This window comes from Gossypium hirsutum, chromosome D12 (assembly GCF_007990345.1).
Source record: "Gossypium hirsutum isolate 1008001.06 chromosome D12, Gossypium_hirsutum_v2.1, whole genome shotgun sequence".
Classification (NCBI taxonomy): domain Eukaryota; kingdom Viridiplantae; phylum Streptophyta; class Magnoliopsida; order Malvales; family Malvaceae; genus Gossypium; species Gossypium hirsutum.
This window is the reverse complement of record NC_053448.1, coordinates 44,370,091-44,386,060: the sequence shown is the minus strand read 5'-3', so window position 1 is coordinate 44,386,060 and position 15,970 is coordinate 44,370,091. Positions and strand designations below refer to the sequence as shown.

At 37.0% G+C, this 15,970-nt stretch overlaps 1 protein-coding gene, 1 long non-coding RNA gene and 1 pseudogene across 6 annotated transcripts; 2 read left to right on the top strand and 1 right to left on the bottom strand.

Moving 5' to 3' along the window:
* Positions 1 to 73: 73 nt before the first annotated feature.
* Positions 74 to 2,980, top strand: LOC107946064 (exocyst complex component SEC15B). Its single transcript, XM_016880251.2, has one exon. It carries the CDS (start codon positions 351 to 353, stop codon positions 2,760 to 2,762), a length of 2,412 nt encoding a protein of 803 aa, XP_016735740.1. The 5' UTR covers positions 74 to 350; the 3' UTR covers positions 2,763 to 2,980.
* Positions 2,981 to 3,069: 89 nt separating this feature from the next.
* LOC107943226 (glyoxysomal fatty acid beta-oxidation multifunctional protein MFP-a-like) lies at positions 3,070 to 10,110 on the bottom strand (annotated as a pseudogene).
* Positions 10,111 to 10,475: 365 nt separating this feature from the next.
* Positions 10,476 to 15,536, top strand: LOC107946063 (uncharacterized). 5 transcript variants are annotated; one of them, XR_001696825.2, is made up of 6 exons: positions 10,511 to 10,692; positions 10,915 to 11,140; positions 11,239 to 11,320; positions 11,403 to 11,764; positions 11,888 to 11,978; positions 14,427 to 15,040. It is a non-coding gene; the product is annotated as an uncharacterized lncRNA (long non-coding RNA). The 5 variants fall into 5 exon arrangements; XR_001696824.2 differs by having other exon boundaries at positions 10,476 to 11,140; XR_001696827.2 differs by lacking the exon at positions 14,427 to 15,040 and adding an exon at positions 15,337 to 15,536 and having other exon boundaries at positions 10,512 to 11,140.
* Positions 15,537 to 15,970: the final 434 nt, after the last annotated feature.

The window sequence follows — 15,970 nt, the reverse complement described above, 5'->3', positions numbered from 1 at the left end:
CGAAGAATTTACCCCCAAAAACATTATATTCCTCGAACCAAGCACAGCTTCGTCGGGTAAATTCTACTTGCATAAAAACGTAGTCTTTACCACGTCTCCAATTGCGACTTTCAAAAAACGAGGAAGTCTCCAATTGGCAATTGCAGTCTCAAAATTACTAATAAGCCCTTACTATTTTCCATCATCTCAGTGCCGTTTTCGTCAAACCGAAATTAACAAAAGAAAAAGAAAAAGAAAAAGAAAAAGAAAGCTTACCCTCGTCACTCTGTCCAAAAGCTTCCGATTCACCGCTCCCCATCTTTCCCTCTCATTCTTAAATCACGGCGCCTTCACCATTACCGTTAAAAGAAATGCAGTCAACGAGGTCGCGCCGTAAAGTAGCGCCAGCAGCTGCTGATGGCGGCGACTCCGGCGACAAATTGGAGCAACTCCTACTTTCCTCCGCCATCTGTAACGGCGAGGACCTCGGTCCTTTTGTCCGCAAAGTGTTCGCTTCTGGAAGGCCTGATACCCTCCTCCATCACCTTCGTCACTTCGCTCGTTCAAAAGAATCGGAAATCGAAGAAGTTTGCAAATCTCACTACCAAGATTTCATCCTCGCCGTCGATGATCTTCGATCTCTTCTCTCCGATGTCGATTCTCTCAAATCCTCTCTCTCCGACTCCAACTCAAGGCTCCAATCAGTCGGCGGTCCTCTCCTTTCTTCCCTTGATTCCTTTGTCGAAGCTCAAAATGTTTCCAAGAACGTAAACTCCGCTTTGCAATCGGTAAATTTGTGTATTAAGCTGACGGAGCTTTGCTTAAGAGCAAATCTTCATCTCTCAAACGGCAGTTTCTATATGGCGTTGAAGTGCTTAGACTCGATCGAAAACGAGTTCCAAGATAAAACGCCTTCGTCTACTTTAAAAAGGATGTTGGAGAGGAAGATTCCAGAGATTCGATCTCACATCGAGAGAAAAATCAGTAAAGAGTTCGGCGATTGGCTCGTTGATATTCGCGTGGTGAGCCGCAATTTAGGGCAATTAGCAATCGGACAAGCCTCGGCTGCCAGGCAACGCGAAGAAGATCTGAGAATCAAGCAAAGGCAAGCCGAAGAACAGAGTCGACTCAGCTTGAGAGGTTGCGTATACGCTTTAGAAGAAGATGACGACGACGGTGGACTCGGAGGAGACGAGAACGACGGTTATAGTAACGGTAATAACGGATCGTTTGGATTTGATTTGACTCCTCTATATAGAGCTTATCATATTCATCAAACTTTAGGACTCGAAGAACGATTTAAGCAGTATTATTTTGAGAATAGGAAGCTTCAATTAACGTCGGATTTTCAAGTTTCTTCTATGACCCCATTTCTTGAATCTCATCAAACATTTTTTGCCCAAATTGCGGGGTTTTTTATCATAGAAGATCGCATTTTAAGGACAGGTGGGGGTTTGGTTTCCAAAATGGAAGTTGAGAATTTATGGGAGACTGCTGTTAGTAAAATGTGCTCGGTTTTAGAGGATCAGTTTTCTAGAATGCAAACTGCTAATCACTTGTTACTGATTAAGGATTATGTGAGTCTGTTAGGAGTTACTTTGCGTAGGTATGGCTACCCTGTTGATGCATTGCTTAATGTTTTAAGTAAGCATAGGGATAAGTACCATGAGTTGTTATTATCTGATTGTCGGAAGCAGATTGCGGAAGCTCTTGCTGCTGATAAATTTGAGCAGATGTTGATGAAGAAGGAGTATGAGTACTCGATGAATGTGCTATCTTTCCAGTTGCAAGCATCGGATATTGTTCCAGCATTTCCTTATGTTGCGCCATTTTCATCTACTGTGCCTGATTGTTGTCGGATTGTGAGATCTTTTATTGAGGATTCTGTTAGTTTTATGTCTTTTGGCGGGCAGTTGGATTTCTATGATGTTGTAAAGAAGTATTTGGACCGGCTTTTGGGTGAGGTTTTGGATGGGGCTCTTTTGAAGCTGATTAGTTCATCTGTCCATGGGGTTTCTCAGGCAATGCAGGTTGCAGCAAATATGGCAGTTTTGGAGCGGGCTTGTGATTTCTTCTTTCGTCATGCTGCACAGCTTTCTGGCATTCCTTTGAGAATGGTAGAAAGGGGTAGGAAGCAGTTTCCTCTTAGCAAAGCCCGTGATGCTGCAGAAGACATGCTGTCTGGGATGCTCAAGAGAAAGGTTGATGGTTTCATGACTTTGATCGAGAATGTGAACTGGATGACCGACGAAGCTTCGCAGGGTGGTAATGAATATGTGAATGAGGTCATAATATATTTGGAAACTTTGGTTTCTACTGCACAACAGATATTGCCTCCTCAAGTTCTTAAAAGAGTTTTACAAGATGTACTTTCTCACATATCAGAGAAGACCGTCGGGGCTTTATTTGGAGACTCGGTGAAGAGGTTTAATGTAAATGCTATTATGGGGATTGATGTGGATATTCGGTTGTTAGAATCTTTTGCGGATAACCTATCACCTGTGTTTTCTGAAGGGGATACAAATCAATTGAAAAATGCACTTGCAGAGTCAAGGCAGTTGGTCAATTTGCTTTTGAGCAATCATCCAGAGAATTTTCTGAACCCAGTAATTAGAGAGAAGAGTTACAATGCCCTGGACTACAGGAAAGTTGTGACAATTTCAGAGAAGTTTAGGGATTCATCAGATCGGCTATTTGGAACCTTTGGGAGCAGGGGTGCCAAGCAGAATCCAAAGAAGAAATCTATGGATGCATTGATAAAAAGACTCAAGGATGTGAGCTGATTTTGGCAAGGAGCTGTATGTATGTCTATGTTCTTTTACCTTTTTCAATTCAATCGCGGTTATTTCTTAGTAGTTCATTGCTAATATATTTACTTGATATTAAGGCACAGCATTTATTTATTTATTTTGTTTCCTGGTTGTTTTAAATTAACAGTTGTGAGTTGAAATTTTCGTTGTATTAAATTCTTTTTCGGCAATGAGTGAATTTGTTCGTAGAATTGCATTAAGAATAAGACCCTTTGTGCTAAGCTATTTTAGTTGCTTGCTTTTATTTTTTTGGTCAGTTGGTATGCCACCGCTTATAGGATATGGAAATGCTTGATTTAATTGTACCATATAAAGGGCGTGGTTGTTACCCTACGTGTATCTCATGTATAAATGGGGCACATAGTATACACACATACACAGTATGGGCATTTGTTTATACGTACATATATGTGTGTGTGTGGATTCCTTGTGATTGATAATCTCCGTACAGACTGCTTTCTCGAGTGTCTGCGGTGTTCTCCAGCTATAGTTGAGACTTTGCTTGCCCTTCTCCCCCCTGCAGGTGGTACATTTGTTGTATAATGTGGTGTAAATAAGAGATTATGCATTTACACAACTATTTAAATCAGATATCGCAATATAACAAGATCAAGTGGGAGAAACTGGGTCTCAATAATGATTTGAAATGGGAGAATTCATCAAAATGTTAATATAGACTTCATGTATGGACTTGAATAAGATGCAGACACGAATGTTAATAGCTCACCAGAGACACTCTCTTGAAAGCTTTTTCTTCTAAATAGGCGCAGGGCTTGAACGGTCCATAAGTCTTTGACCATTTCTCCAATTTTGAACATATATATTTTGGTCCAAGAGTATCAGCCCAGAAAATGATTCCTCCCCTAAGTCAATTCATCATTCGTATCGAAATTAGGAATTATAAATTTGACTATCGGAAAGAATAAAAAAGCAACAGGGGCACACAAACCTATATTCCGGGAATCCCATGCCTGTAACAGAAGCAACGTCGAGATCTGATGCCTTGACAACAATTTTGTCCTCAAGAACGCAGCATGCCTCGTTCACAACAGGGAAGAGAATCATTTCAACTATCTCTTCATCGGATAACTGCATCAACTGTTAACAAATTCGAAGCCATCGAATGTGGATGCACACATAGAGAAGTGGTAAGGATAGGGAGAAAATTTCATGTTAGAAAATTCATAAATTCATACAGAGGAAAGCAGTATAGTACTTATAACAACTACTTCATGCAAGCCTGCTTGTTATCTGCTCAAGCACAGAACCTGATGGGAAATATAACTGAACTTTAAGTTAAATAACCTCATAATCAATGCTGAGACCGGAGATGCTCCTTGCCTTGTTTACATACATCTTAATATCAGGATTAGGGGTAAACTTGGACTCCCCGTCATAGATGTAGAAACCTTTTCTAGTAGTTTCATCTGAAACAGGAGACAGTCATGGAGGATTCCAGATGTCGATTTAATGGTTCAGTTTCTGGTCCAATAGCATGCCAAAAAGATTGTCAGCTACTATAAGGAAAAGAGCGGACAATGTACCTGCTTGGATGTCCTCTTGCATGACAAAAATCAGCTTCGACAACTCATTGAATCTCTCTCCAAAGTTCTTGCAGATTGGACCTTCATTGCAGATGCAACGTCAAAACCATCAAAATCCATCATTCTGCATCAACAACATAAAGTTTAAAGCCAATCTGATGGATACATAAAGTTTAAATATGTTGAAAGTACCTAAATGGTCCCATAGTCATTCCAAATGCTGCAACTGCTTGGTCAATCTGATAGAGATCAACTCCGTGTTCAACAAGCATCATGGCTGCTTGTAATAAGGAATGAACATTCGGTTAATTGCAGAACCACTGGAATTGTGGACTACTACCGGGGTTTTCCTCATCTTCTTTCTGATAGCTAGTAAGTCAACAATGACTTGAGGGGATGTTTTTTCTGTTCGAATTATCTCCAGGACCGGCACGAGATGAGCTTGACTGCATCAAAACTTGACATCAATGATAGGTTGGAAACTAAACAAAAAGAAACAGAAATCAAACCTACCCGAAAAAATGAGTCCCGACAATACGATTTTGGAAATTTCTTCTTTCATTGATTAAATTCAAGTTTATCATGGAAGTACTGCTAGCAAGTATGCAGTGTGGTGGTCAATAACTTTCAAGCTCAGCAAAGATCCTCTGCTATAAAGAAATATTTCCATAACAGCCTGCTTAAAACACAACGAATTAAAAAATATATATATTTAAAAAAGTCAAGTTGATTGACAACCTTAAATCTACAAATATAGTTATTGTTATTCTTCATTATTCTTTCTTTTTCTGTTCATTCATAACCTCTCAGCTTACTATAAATAAGTTCTATTTATGTTTTTCCACTTTTCCATTTATTTTAGACATATATCTCTTCTATATCAAGAAATTGTCACTGTATTTTTTGGTGATAGATCCAGGGACGGGTAGTAGGAGTGGCCGAAAGGAGATAGGTGTTGAAGGTAAGTGTACTAGGCGAATATGTTGAGGACGTGCCTTAGACTTGCTGAATAATAGGTCTGTAGACCAAGTCTTTAGGAATTTTTAATTTTGTGGCATGATTTTAAGGGTAAATTAAGTGGTTGGACAATGTGTTTCCAATATATTTTTTCTATAACATTTTTTGTGTTTCATATTTTTTACTAAAAAACCAATAATTGGTATCAAATCTCTTATCTCAAGGGATTTGTGAGTTGAGAGAAACACATAAGTTTTAATCATGGAAGCTGACATAACTATCAAGCTTGGGCTGTTAGAATGACAGTCTATCTTTATGCGATGAATCTTTAGGAAGCAGTAGAAGAAGACTACGATGTTCCGTCATTACTAACAAATCCAACAATGAATCAACTAAAGACTCACAAAGAGAAGAAGACAAAGAAGTCCAAAGCTAAAGCATGTCTTTTCTCTACTGTTTCAAGCAAAATATTTACAAGAATCATGAATTTGGGGACAGTAAAAGAAATTTGGGACTACCTCAAGAAAGAATACTAGGGCAAATTGGAGGGCATAGTAAACAAGGTAAGATTGTTGGGTAAGGATTTTTCTGATGATCGAATAGTGCAAAAATTCTTGTCACTTTACCTGAAAAATATGAGTCTAAAATTTCTTTATTAGAAGTATCTAAGGATTTGTCAAGTATATCCTTGGCAGAATTAGTGAATGCATTGCAGGCTCTAGAAAAAAGAGGAAAGATGAGACAAGAAGCATCAGTAAATGGTGCTTTTCGAGCAAATTTGAAAATTCAGGAGGCAAAAGCATGAAAATTGAAGATAAGATCAGCAATAATAACAACAAGAAGACATATCCACCATGTTCATATTGTAAGAAGACAAATCACTTGCGAAAGAAGTGTTGGTGGATGCCTGATATCAAATGCAAAAAATGTGACAATATTGGGCACATAAAGCGGGCCTGTAAGTCTCAACAACATGAAGAGGCAAAAAAATTTATTGAGCAACAAGAAGATGACTTTATTCCAATTAGGGGAAAAAGAATAGTGGCTATTGAAAGTTTAATAGGTTCGAAACACATAACTATATGTGCCTAACATTGACCAAAATATTCTTAGTGTTGGGCAATTAATTGAAAAAGGTTTCAAAGTCATATTTGAAGACAAATGATACTTGATCAAAGACTTAAAAGGTAGAGATGCATTCAAAGTAAAAATGAAAGCAAAAAGTTTTGCTCTAAATCTAATGGAGGAGAAGTCAACAATGAAGCAATTGCTAAAAACTCCTCAGTACTTTGATAACAACATAGATGATGTTCCAGTTTATGACACAAGATCTTTATCTAAAATTTATGAAAGGTGTAATGTTGTTGCATTTGAGTCTGCTGAGTTTAAAGAAGCTGAGAAGGATGACAAGTAGATTCAAGCAATGAGAGAAAAGCAGTCTGAGGGATTCCAAGTCAAGAGACAGGAGGAGAAAGTCTACATGTTAAACAAGGCCTTATATAGTCTCAAACAGGCTTAGGGCCTAGTACAACAGGATTGATGAATATCATTTGAAAGAAAAACAGAAGATTGGTGAAATCAAGTTGGTTTTTTGCAAGACTGAAGATCAAATTGCAGATATGTTAACCAAGACACTTCCAAAACTTAGATTTAAAGTTTTAAGAAATAAATTAGACTTTTGCAATTACTAAGGCAAGGAGGAGTGTTGAGAATGTGCCTTGAACTTGCTGAATAATATATAGGTCTGTAGACTAAGTTTTTAGGAATTTTTAATTTTGTGGCATGATTTAGGGATAAGTTAAGTGGCTGGATATTAGTAGGATATATTTTCTGTTTTTTTTTAGCTATATAATCTGAACAGTATAACAAATTATAGCGTGCTACTAATATGTTTTTTTCTTTCATATTTTCTATGATTCATATTTTTTACTAAAATACCAACAGAATATAATCGATCATGTATCATGCTCATCTCTCAATTGAACCGACACTGAACCGACACTATCTCATTCCTGCAATTCATGAGCTTAGCATTTCACTTTAAAACCGATGCTGTAAAAACCAAACCTCGATGACCATGTCCACTTCTCTAAAACCTTCATAGTGGAGAACACCTTTACAAAGAGAGAGGATCTTGTCAAGCTTTACTTCGGCCAATTTCCCTTGCTTGACATGGTCTTGCAAATTTACTGGAGGGACAAGAGGAAAAATGAGAGAGGCAAGTTATAATAGCAGAAAGGAAGGGGTGGGGTGGAAATCATTCACCTAAAGAAATGTTTATGTGTCACCTTTCACTCTTTCAATTCCGGTCAGCAGGGCCTTTTCATCCAGTTCTTTCAAAATCACTGAGTAGTTACTAAGAATGAGTGCCGTTGCTATTGAAGAACCCAGTATTCCTCCACCAACAACAGCAAATGTATCCACTTTCCTCGGTATTAACCTCATATCAGTTATACCAGGCACCTATTTACTTAGATTAAACATAAGCACTTGACTAGCGAGAAGGATGACTTCATGAGATAAAATCTCAAAATATCAAGAAACTACGAGAAGCAACAACCTTTTTCAGATATAATCAAGAACTACAGCTACTGTGACTGTATACCTTGGAAGTTCTCTGCCGGGCAAAGAAGTAGACTAAACTGCTACAAGTGTCGGATTGTCGAAGTTCATGTAATGCCTTTGATTCCTATAAAAAGCCAGCATGTCATCTTATACAGCAGTAAGACTATTTGCAATATGAACCAAAAACTGATCATAAAGAAGTACCTTCCAAAGTGCAGCACGGGGACCATGCACTAATCCTTCTTCAATGACATCAATGCAAACTAATGGATGTTTGAGATTTGGAGCTTGTTTTTTTGACTTAACTCTGGCGTGCTCAAGCATCATCTTAGCCTTTGGTAGGGGCTCTAACCAGTCTGTCCTGTAAAGACTAACAGTTCATGGTCTTCTATGCGCTAAAATGTCTTTAGCCCAGTGACAAGCTGTGGTAGTCAATAGATCTGCTGAAGAAATGCCGTCCACGAGGTCCATGCCTCGAGCATTGTCTCCGTATACTAATTTTGACATCTGGAGGAAGAGAAAAAGGAGAGAGTGATTATGAAGTCTTGTAGCAGAAAACAAAGCAAAAGAAGGGATCATTTCTTCCTATAAAATCACACAAAGCGAGTGATCATACCAAGATCATTTCAAGAGCCTTACGAAAGCCTACAAGGCGTGGCAGACGCTGTGTCCCTGAAATAAGGCATCAATGTAAAGACATAGGAAAAATGAAACAATAACCATCTACATCCACATAAGCACAGCCTTACCACCTAATCCCGGAAGAATTCCATAACGAAGCTCAGGCAGGCCGAGTACTGCCGATGAGGTTGATATACGGGCATGACAAGCCTAAGAAGGTATCGGGTAAATCATCAAATCATTGATGAATAAAGGACAGAAAGGTTGAGGTATCAATTGAAATCGAAACATACCAATGCAATCTCCAATCCCCCACCTAAAGCAGGGCCATCTATAGCAGCTACAAAGGGTTTTCTGGCAGCTAAGAAACCAACATAAAAGGATGTTATAAAAGACCAGAAGAAAAACCTTACAGAAGATAACACAATATAACAAAATAGTACAAATGTGCCTTCTAAAATGTCAGTAACAAACTCTATTGACCAAAATCCAAGCTTTCCATGCTTTCCTATGATCAATTCAAGTTGCGTAGTCCTTGCCTCATCATACAGATTTAAAGGACTTAAAAAGGGTGTAATGACAAATTTAGCCACTAACGTTTACACGTTTTGTCAAAATGATCCTAATTGTATTTTTGAGCCTTTTTTGGTTATCAACTTTTTTTTTCAAATTGTTTTTTAACAGATTTGATGAAAATATTGAATGTCTGCATTCATTTTAAAACTTTTTTTTAGATAATCATGTTTATTTTCTTTAAATTAAAAGTTATTTTTTTAATTTTATGTATGATTTATTTATTTTGTTAATTTTTACATGTAATTATCTTATTGGGTTACCTAAGTAATAAATTACATTTCAGTAAAAATATTTTACATCATTCAGTTAATTTTTTTTAACGGTACTTTCTTTAAATCTGTTAGAAAAAATAGTTTTAAAAAAAAAGTTAATGACCAAAAAAAAGCTAAAAAAATACAATTAGAACTATTTTGATAAAATATGTAAACTTTAGTGCTCAAATTTATAAAAAGAAAAGGAAAACAAATAAGATAAACCCTTTTTCCCAAAAGCTGTAACATCAAAACCTCCTGAAAATTTCCCTTTTGAACCTGGTTTAATAATTCAAGATGTTACATTCAAATGATTAAATATCATCTCCATGGCAAATAATACACAAATCTATTGTAACTTTCAGTTTACCAGTAATAACTACTGCGTTCACATCATCCCTTAGAAGAGCCTGCTCAGTGTTGTCCTTGAGGCTAAGCAGCACTGAAAAATCAAGAGAGAAAAAGCCACTGGCACCATCAAGAAGACAATTAAAAGTTTTGAAATCTACAAATGGGGTATGTTCATAAATCAAAGGCACCCTTCACTTTCTTGAATTAGTGAAATGGAAAAGAAAAAAGGAAAGAACCAACCATCAACAGGGAGCAAATTATGTGGTGATGATGGTGATGATAGCCACGCCATTAGCTCCAACTTCCAAATAGGTTTTTCCTTTCATTTTTCCGGCTATTTTACTAAATTAGTTCAAAAAAATATTATATTTATAAAAATAACTCAAATTTAAAAATAATTACTAAAATAACCTAAAAAGAACAGTAAAAATTGGGTTGTGGCCTATCGGAACCCATTCGTATTTTGCACCCATTATTACCTAATAATTATATCAGATTTAAAAAATTAATTTTTTGATCAATGGCCGGAACCCATGTATTTTTTTAAAATTTTATAATATTGATATACGAAAAAGAGAAAAAAAAAAACGAAAATTTTTTTTTGGGTGCTGGCCTGTCAATGACTGGCACCCAGTACAATTAAATTTTTTTTTTGAAATAATTAACTGGTATTATGTATATAACAAGAAAATAAAGAAACAGGTCTATAGCCTTACAAAAGAAAAATCCAGAAAACGGACAGCAATTATGGCCTAAAAACCTATTAAAATCAAATAATCAAAATAAAACAAATCTTATTCCTATCCTAAACCAGTCAATTCAAAAACAGCTGGACACCACTTGTATCAAATCGTTTCAAATCCACCCACCAGCCTTAATGATAGCAGGTTCCCAATATTACTTTTTCTTTGCTACCTTTTATTGCGAACAGAGAGACTTTTCATTTTTTCAATCCGGTGGTCTTTGCCAAAGTCTCTCCTCTCCAAGGTTTCTCTTCTCCAGCGCATTCCGGACCATTTCTGGGATTCCCCTCTCCAGGTAAAAGCTTTCTCCACTATCGAGAGCCTCCGTTGCAATAGTATAAGCGTAGATGTTATTAACTTTTGGAATAAAAGAAAACTCAACCTTCTGGTATCTGCGTTTCTTGCTCTGAATATCTCTGATTATTGCTCCTATGACCGATCTATCAATAATAGAATTTTGGCACTTCTTGATAACCGTTTTTGAATCTCCCATAACTTCAAGTATGTTGACTCCCAGACTAATACCTAGTTTTACTGCTTGTAATCCTGCATATGCCTCTGCTGTAAATGGGTCTTCTATGTTGGAGTGATGAACTGCCTATGACGCTAGGATTTCTCCTTCCCCATTCCATGCTATTAGTCCCGATGCCGATCTGAACGTCTGACGGTCAAAAGCTGCGTCGAGATGAACTGTTGCCCTTCCCCTTTTGAACACCTGGTGACACTTATCCGAAGAGTGTAAAGTAAGTTTATCTTCCTTTGTTGCTTCAAGTTCTGAAATATAGCTTCTAACTTTCTTTGCGATTTCAGTTCCTGATACTTTCTTCTTCTCATATACCAGTTGATTTCTATTGAACCAAATAAGCCAGAGACCACAACAGAATATTCAAAGTTGCTCAATATTTCCTTGTCCAAAGATTCCAGTAAGCCAACTCCATATATTTTCGTTACTCTGATTCAGTACCCATGACATATTTAAGTGACTCCAAAACTCAATCACTGTAGGGCACTGTTGAAAGATATGGTAACTGTTTTCTTCTTCACAATCACACCTGGGACATTGAGTATTCATTACTACTCACTTGGTTTTGAGGTTGCAAAAGGATGGGATAAAGTTCCATGAGATCCTCCAAATCATCATTTTTATCTTAGATGGGATATGTAAATTCCATAGCTTTCTGTAGAAATTTGTAGTTTCGGTATGTAAAATTAATTCATTAGGATCCAATAAAAACTCATGTAATAGTTTATAGGCGCTCCTCACTGAAAACTCCCCGGTTGGCTCCCCTCTCCAAACTTGAAAGTCGTCATGTTCCGTCTACGCCAGTGGTATCTTCAAAACTTTCTCAGCAATCTTCGATCGAAAGGTATTTTGCCATCTCTATTTTCCACCTTCTGTTACATGTGTCAATTAACTCCGAAACTAATTCAATATTTCCACTAACTTCTTGGTTCGATATTCTAACAATTTTATTGCCTGGTATCCACAGATCATCACAAACTAAAATTTTATCACCTCTCCCCACCCTCCAGCGAAGACCTTTTTCAAGCAGACCTTTCGCAGACCATACACTTTTCCAGGTAAACGACGGTAAATTCCCCAATCTAGCTTTATAAAAGTCTGAATCGGGATAATACTTAGCTTTCAAAACACGTGCCAATAATGAATTTGGACAATTAACAAGACGCCAACCTTGTTTCGCTAATAATGCAATATTAAATTTCGCAAAATTACGAAAACCAAAACCTCCATCTTCTTTTAACAAACATAAATTCTCCCAAGTGCACCAATGTATACTTTTCCTATTCATTCTCTTCCTCCACCAGAAATTAGCAACAATTCTTTCCAAATCTGCGCAAAAGGTCTTAGGGAGAAGAAAACAACTCATTGAATAAGTTGGAATGGCTTGTAGAACCGCTTAGATAAACACTTCTTTCCCCCCTTGGGAGAGAAACGTAATACTCCAATTGTCAATCCTTTGAGTCTATCCTTCAAACTTTGAAAAGATGACTTCTTCTGTTTCCCCACCAAACTAGGCAACCCTAGATACCGCTTAATATCATTAGCTCTTCTAACTCGAAGGATCATTGTGACGTCACCCCTTACCCCCTCTTCTGTATTTGTACTAAAAAAGATTGTTGATTTTTCATAATTTAAACATTGCCCTGAGTTTATTTTGTATTCCTGTAAAATCTGTTTTAGAGATTGTGCCCCCCTTTCAGAAGCTTCTGCAAATAAGATGCAATCATCTGCAAAGAGTAAGTGGGAGATAGCTGGTCCTCTTTGGCTTGCTTTAACTCCTTTAAGAGTATTCTCTTCTTCTGTTAGCCTTATTAGACTTGAAAGTCCTTCTGCACAAAGAAGAAATAAGAACGGACTTAGAGGGTCTCCTTTTCTTAGGCCTCTAGATGGAATGATTGTTTGCCCTCTACTACCATTGACTATCACTTCATATGAGATTGAAGAGACAATTTAAAATTGACTCAATCCAATCAGAATCAAATCCCATTTTTTCCATTACCCCTTCCACAAAACCCCATTCAACCCTGTCATATGCTTTACTCATGTCCAGCTTGACAGCCATGAATCCTTTTTTCCCCACCCTCTTGAGTTTCAGAGTGTGAAGAATTTCATAAGCAAGAAGGACATTATGAATCACTCTTCGGAGCCTTCTAGTGATGACTTTAGCTATCAATTTGTAAATCACATTACATAAGCTAATTGGTCTAAATTGAGTAATCCTTGAAGGATTTGGGACTTTTGGGATTAGCACAATATTTGTTTTAGTAATTGAACTTAAATCCATACCTTCGTTTAACCTCTGGAGACAAAAACCAGAAACATCCTCTCCTATAATTGGCCAACACTTCTGATAAAATAGGGTTGGAAATCCATCCTCACTTGGAGCTTTTGTAGGTCCCATTTTTGAAAGAGCTTCAAATATTTCCTCCTTTGTATATCTTGCCTTTAGATAATTATTGTCCTCCTCTGAAATACATCGTTTAATTCCTTTCAGAATCCTCTCCAAATTTCTTTGTCCTCCTGTTGAAAATAATTTCTGAAAGTACTCTAGTAATCGCCTCTTTCTCTTCAAACTCGTCTGTCTCCCTTCCGTCTTCGAACTGTAGCCTGTGATTTGATTTTGCTTTCTTATTTGTGACGCTTGTTTGTGAAAGAAAGCTGTATTTTTATCACCAAGTTTTAACCAATTAACTCGGGCCCTTTGTTCCCAGTAGCATTCATCCTTTTTGATCTTAAGATTCAGATGAATTTTTGTGTCTATAATTTCTGCCAGATTCTCGTCACTTCTATCGGATTCAAGTAATGTTGCCAGCTTTGAAGACAAGACCTCTGTTTTCATCTTTCTGTTTTGTTGGATCGTGATCCCCCACCTTTCTAAACCTCTTTTTAGATTTTCCATCCTGTTCAAAAAATCTCCTATGGAGTTTTCCCAGATTTGTTTGGTTTCGCTAAAGAATGTTACTTTCGTCACCCACCATGCTTCGAACTTGAAATTTCTTTTTCCTTTTCCTTTTTTCCTAACAACGGTATCTAGAAGAAGTGGACAATGATCAGAGAATGTATGTGGAAGGTGCCTAATCAGGGAATTAGGGAATAAAGCGCTCCATTGCTCCGTTGCAACTCCTCTATCAAGTCTTTCTTGAATAATCGTTTCATAAAAATTCTCTCTCTCCCACGTGTACCACCTATCTGAATAGCCCAAATCATTCAGACTGCATTCCTCAAGCACTTGACGAAAATCTTCCATTCTTCTTTCCTCCCTAGGTAATCCCCTTTCTTCTCGAATCCATATAAGATTTCGTTGAAGTCTCCACAATATGAAAAAACTTAAAAATATATCTCTTGTCCCCCAAGTCTTTGATTTGAACACCCTTGACCGGATGCCATAAATTAGCCATGGTGTTTTTCGTTGCTGGATAATGAATAATACTGGCTGTAAGAAAACAATCAACCAAACTTAAAATCTCTTCTTCACTTACCGATTCTATCTCTCCTTGTGCTTGCAGGATTTATTCTTTTTCATCATCAATAGACAGCCCGGCGAAATCTGACTCCATGGACAATTACATGAGAAACAGATTAAGAGAATTATTTTAGACCCTTTAGATGGTAGCCGTCAAACCAAGAAACTTTTGAAAACCTAGACTTGCCAAGGAGGCAGACAGAAACATGCTAGGGTAGCATACGTAATTTTGGGTTCCCGAGGTTGGATTTCATGGTCACATATTTTTTTCGGATGGGATCTGTATCAATCCGAGTAAAGTTTCTGACATTGCTAATTGGAAAGCTCCGAAAAATGTTTCAGATGTGAGAAGTTTTCTGGGCTTAGCAGGTTACTATTGTCATTTTATTAAGAATTTCTCTATAGTTTCTTCACCGCTGATTAGATTGTTACTGAAAAATGTTGAGTTTGTTTAATCAGACAAGTGCCAACAGAATTTTGATCAGTTGAAAAATATATTGACAGAAGCCCCTGTACTAACTCAGCCTGAATCCGGAAAATAGTATGTTGTTTATAGTGATGCGTCACTTAGTGGCTTAGGTTGTGTTTTGATGCAAGCTGGAAAGGTTGTAGCTTATGCTTCTTAATAGTTAAAACCACACGAGAGAAATTACTTGACACGATCTCGAATTGGCCGCGGTTATTTTCACTTTGAAGATTTGGCCACATTACTTGTATGGTGAGAGATGTCACGTTTACACTGATCATAAAAGCCTGAAGTATTTGATGACTTAAAATGAGTTGAATCTGAGACAATGATGATGGCTTGAGCTATTGAAAGATTATGATTTAGTAATTGATTATCAACCTGAAAAAAGCTAATGTTGTTGTAGATTCATTAAGTCAAAAATCATTGTTTGCTTTGAGAGCGTTGAATGCTCAGTTGATTCTGAATCATGATTGTTCTATTTTAGCTGAATTGAAAGCTAGACCAGTGTTTCTTCAAAGGATTGAGGAGTTTCAAAATGTTGACCCGAAGTTAGTAGCTAAACGAGATCAGATTCAGAGTGATTCATCTACAGAATTTAGTGTTGGTATTGATAGTATATTGTAATTTCACAATAGATTGTGTGTTCTGAATAATTTGGAATTGAAACAAGACATTTTGACTGAAGCACATAGTAGTATGTACTTTATTCATCTGGGTAGTATGAAAATGTTTTGTGATCTGAAACAGATGTATTGGTGGCCGGGTATAAAACACGAAATTTCTAAGTTTGTAGCTAAATGTTTAATTTGTCAGCATGTGAAAGCCGAACATCAGGTACTGTCTGGACTATTGCAATTTGTCATGATTTCTAAATGGAAATAGAAATGAGTCACGAAGGATTTTGTATATGGATTACCTGTATCACCAAGAAAGAAAGATTCAACCTGGTTTATTATTGATAGATTGATGAAGTTGGGTCACTTTATTCGAGTCAGAAAAAATTATTCGCTTGAAAAATTACCTGATTTTTATGTGTCTGAAATTGTTAGATTACACGAGGTATTAGTTTCTATTATTTTTGATTGAAACCCGAGATTTACTTCTAGATTTTGGGGTAA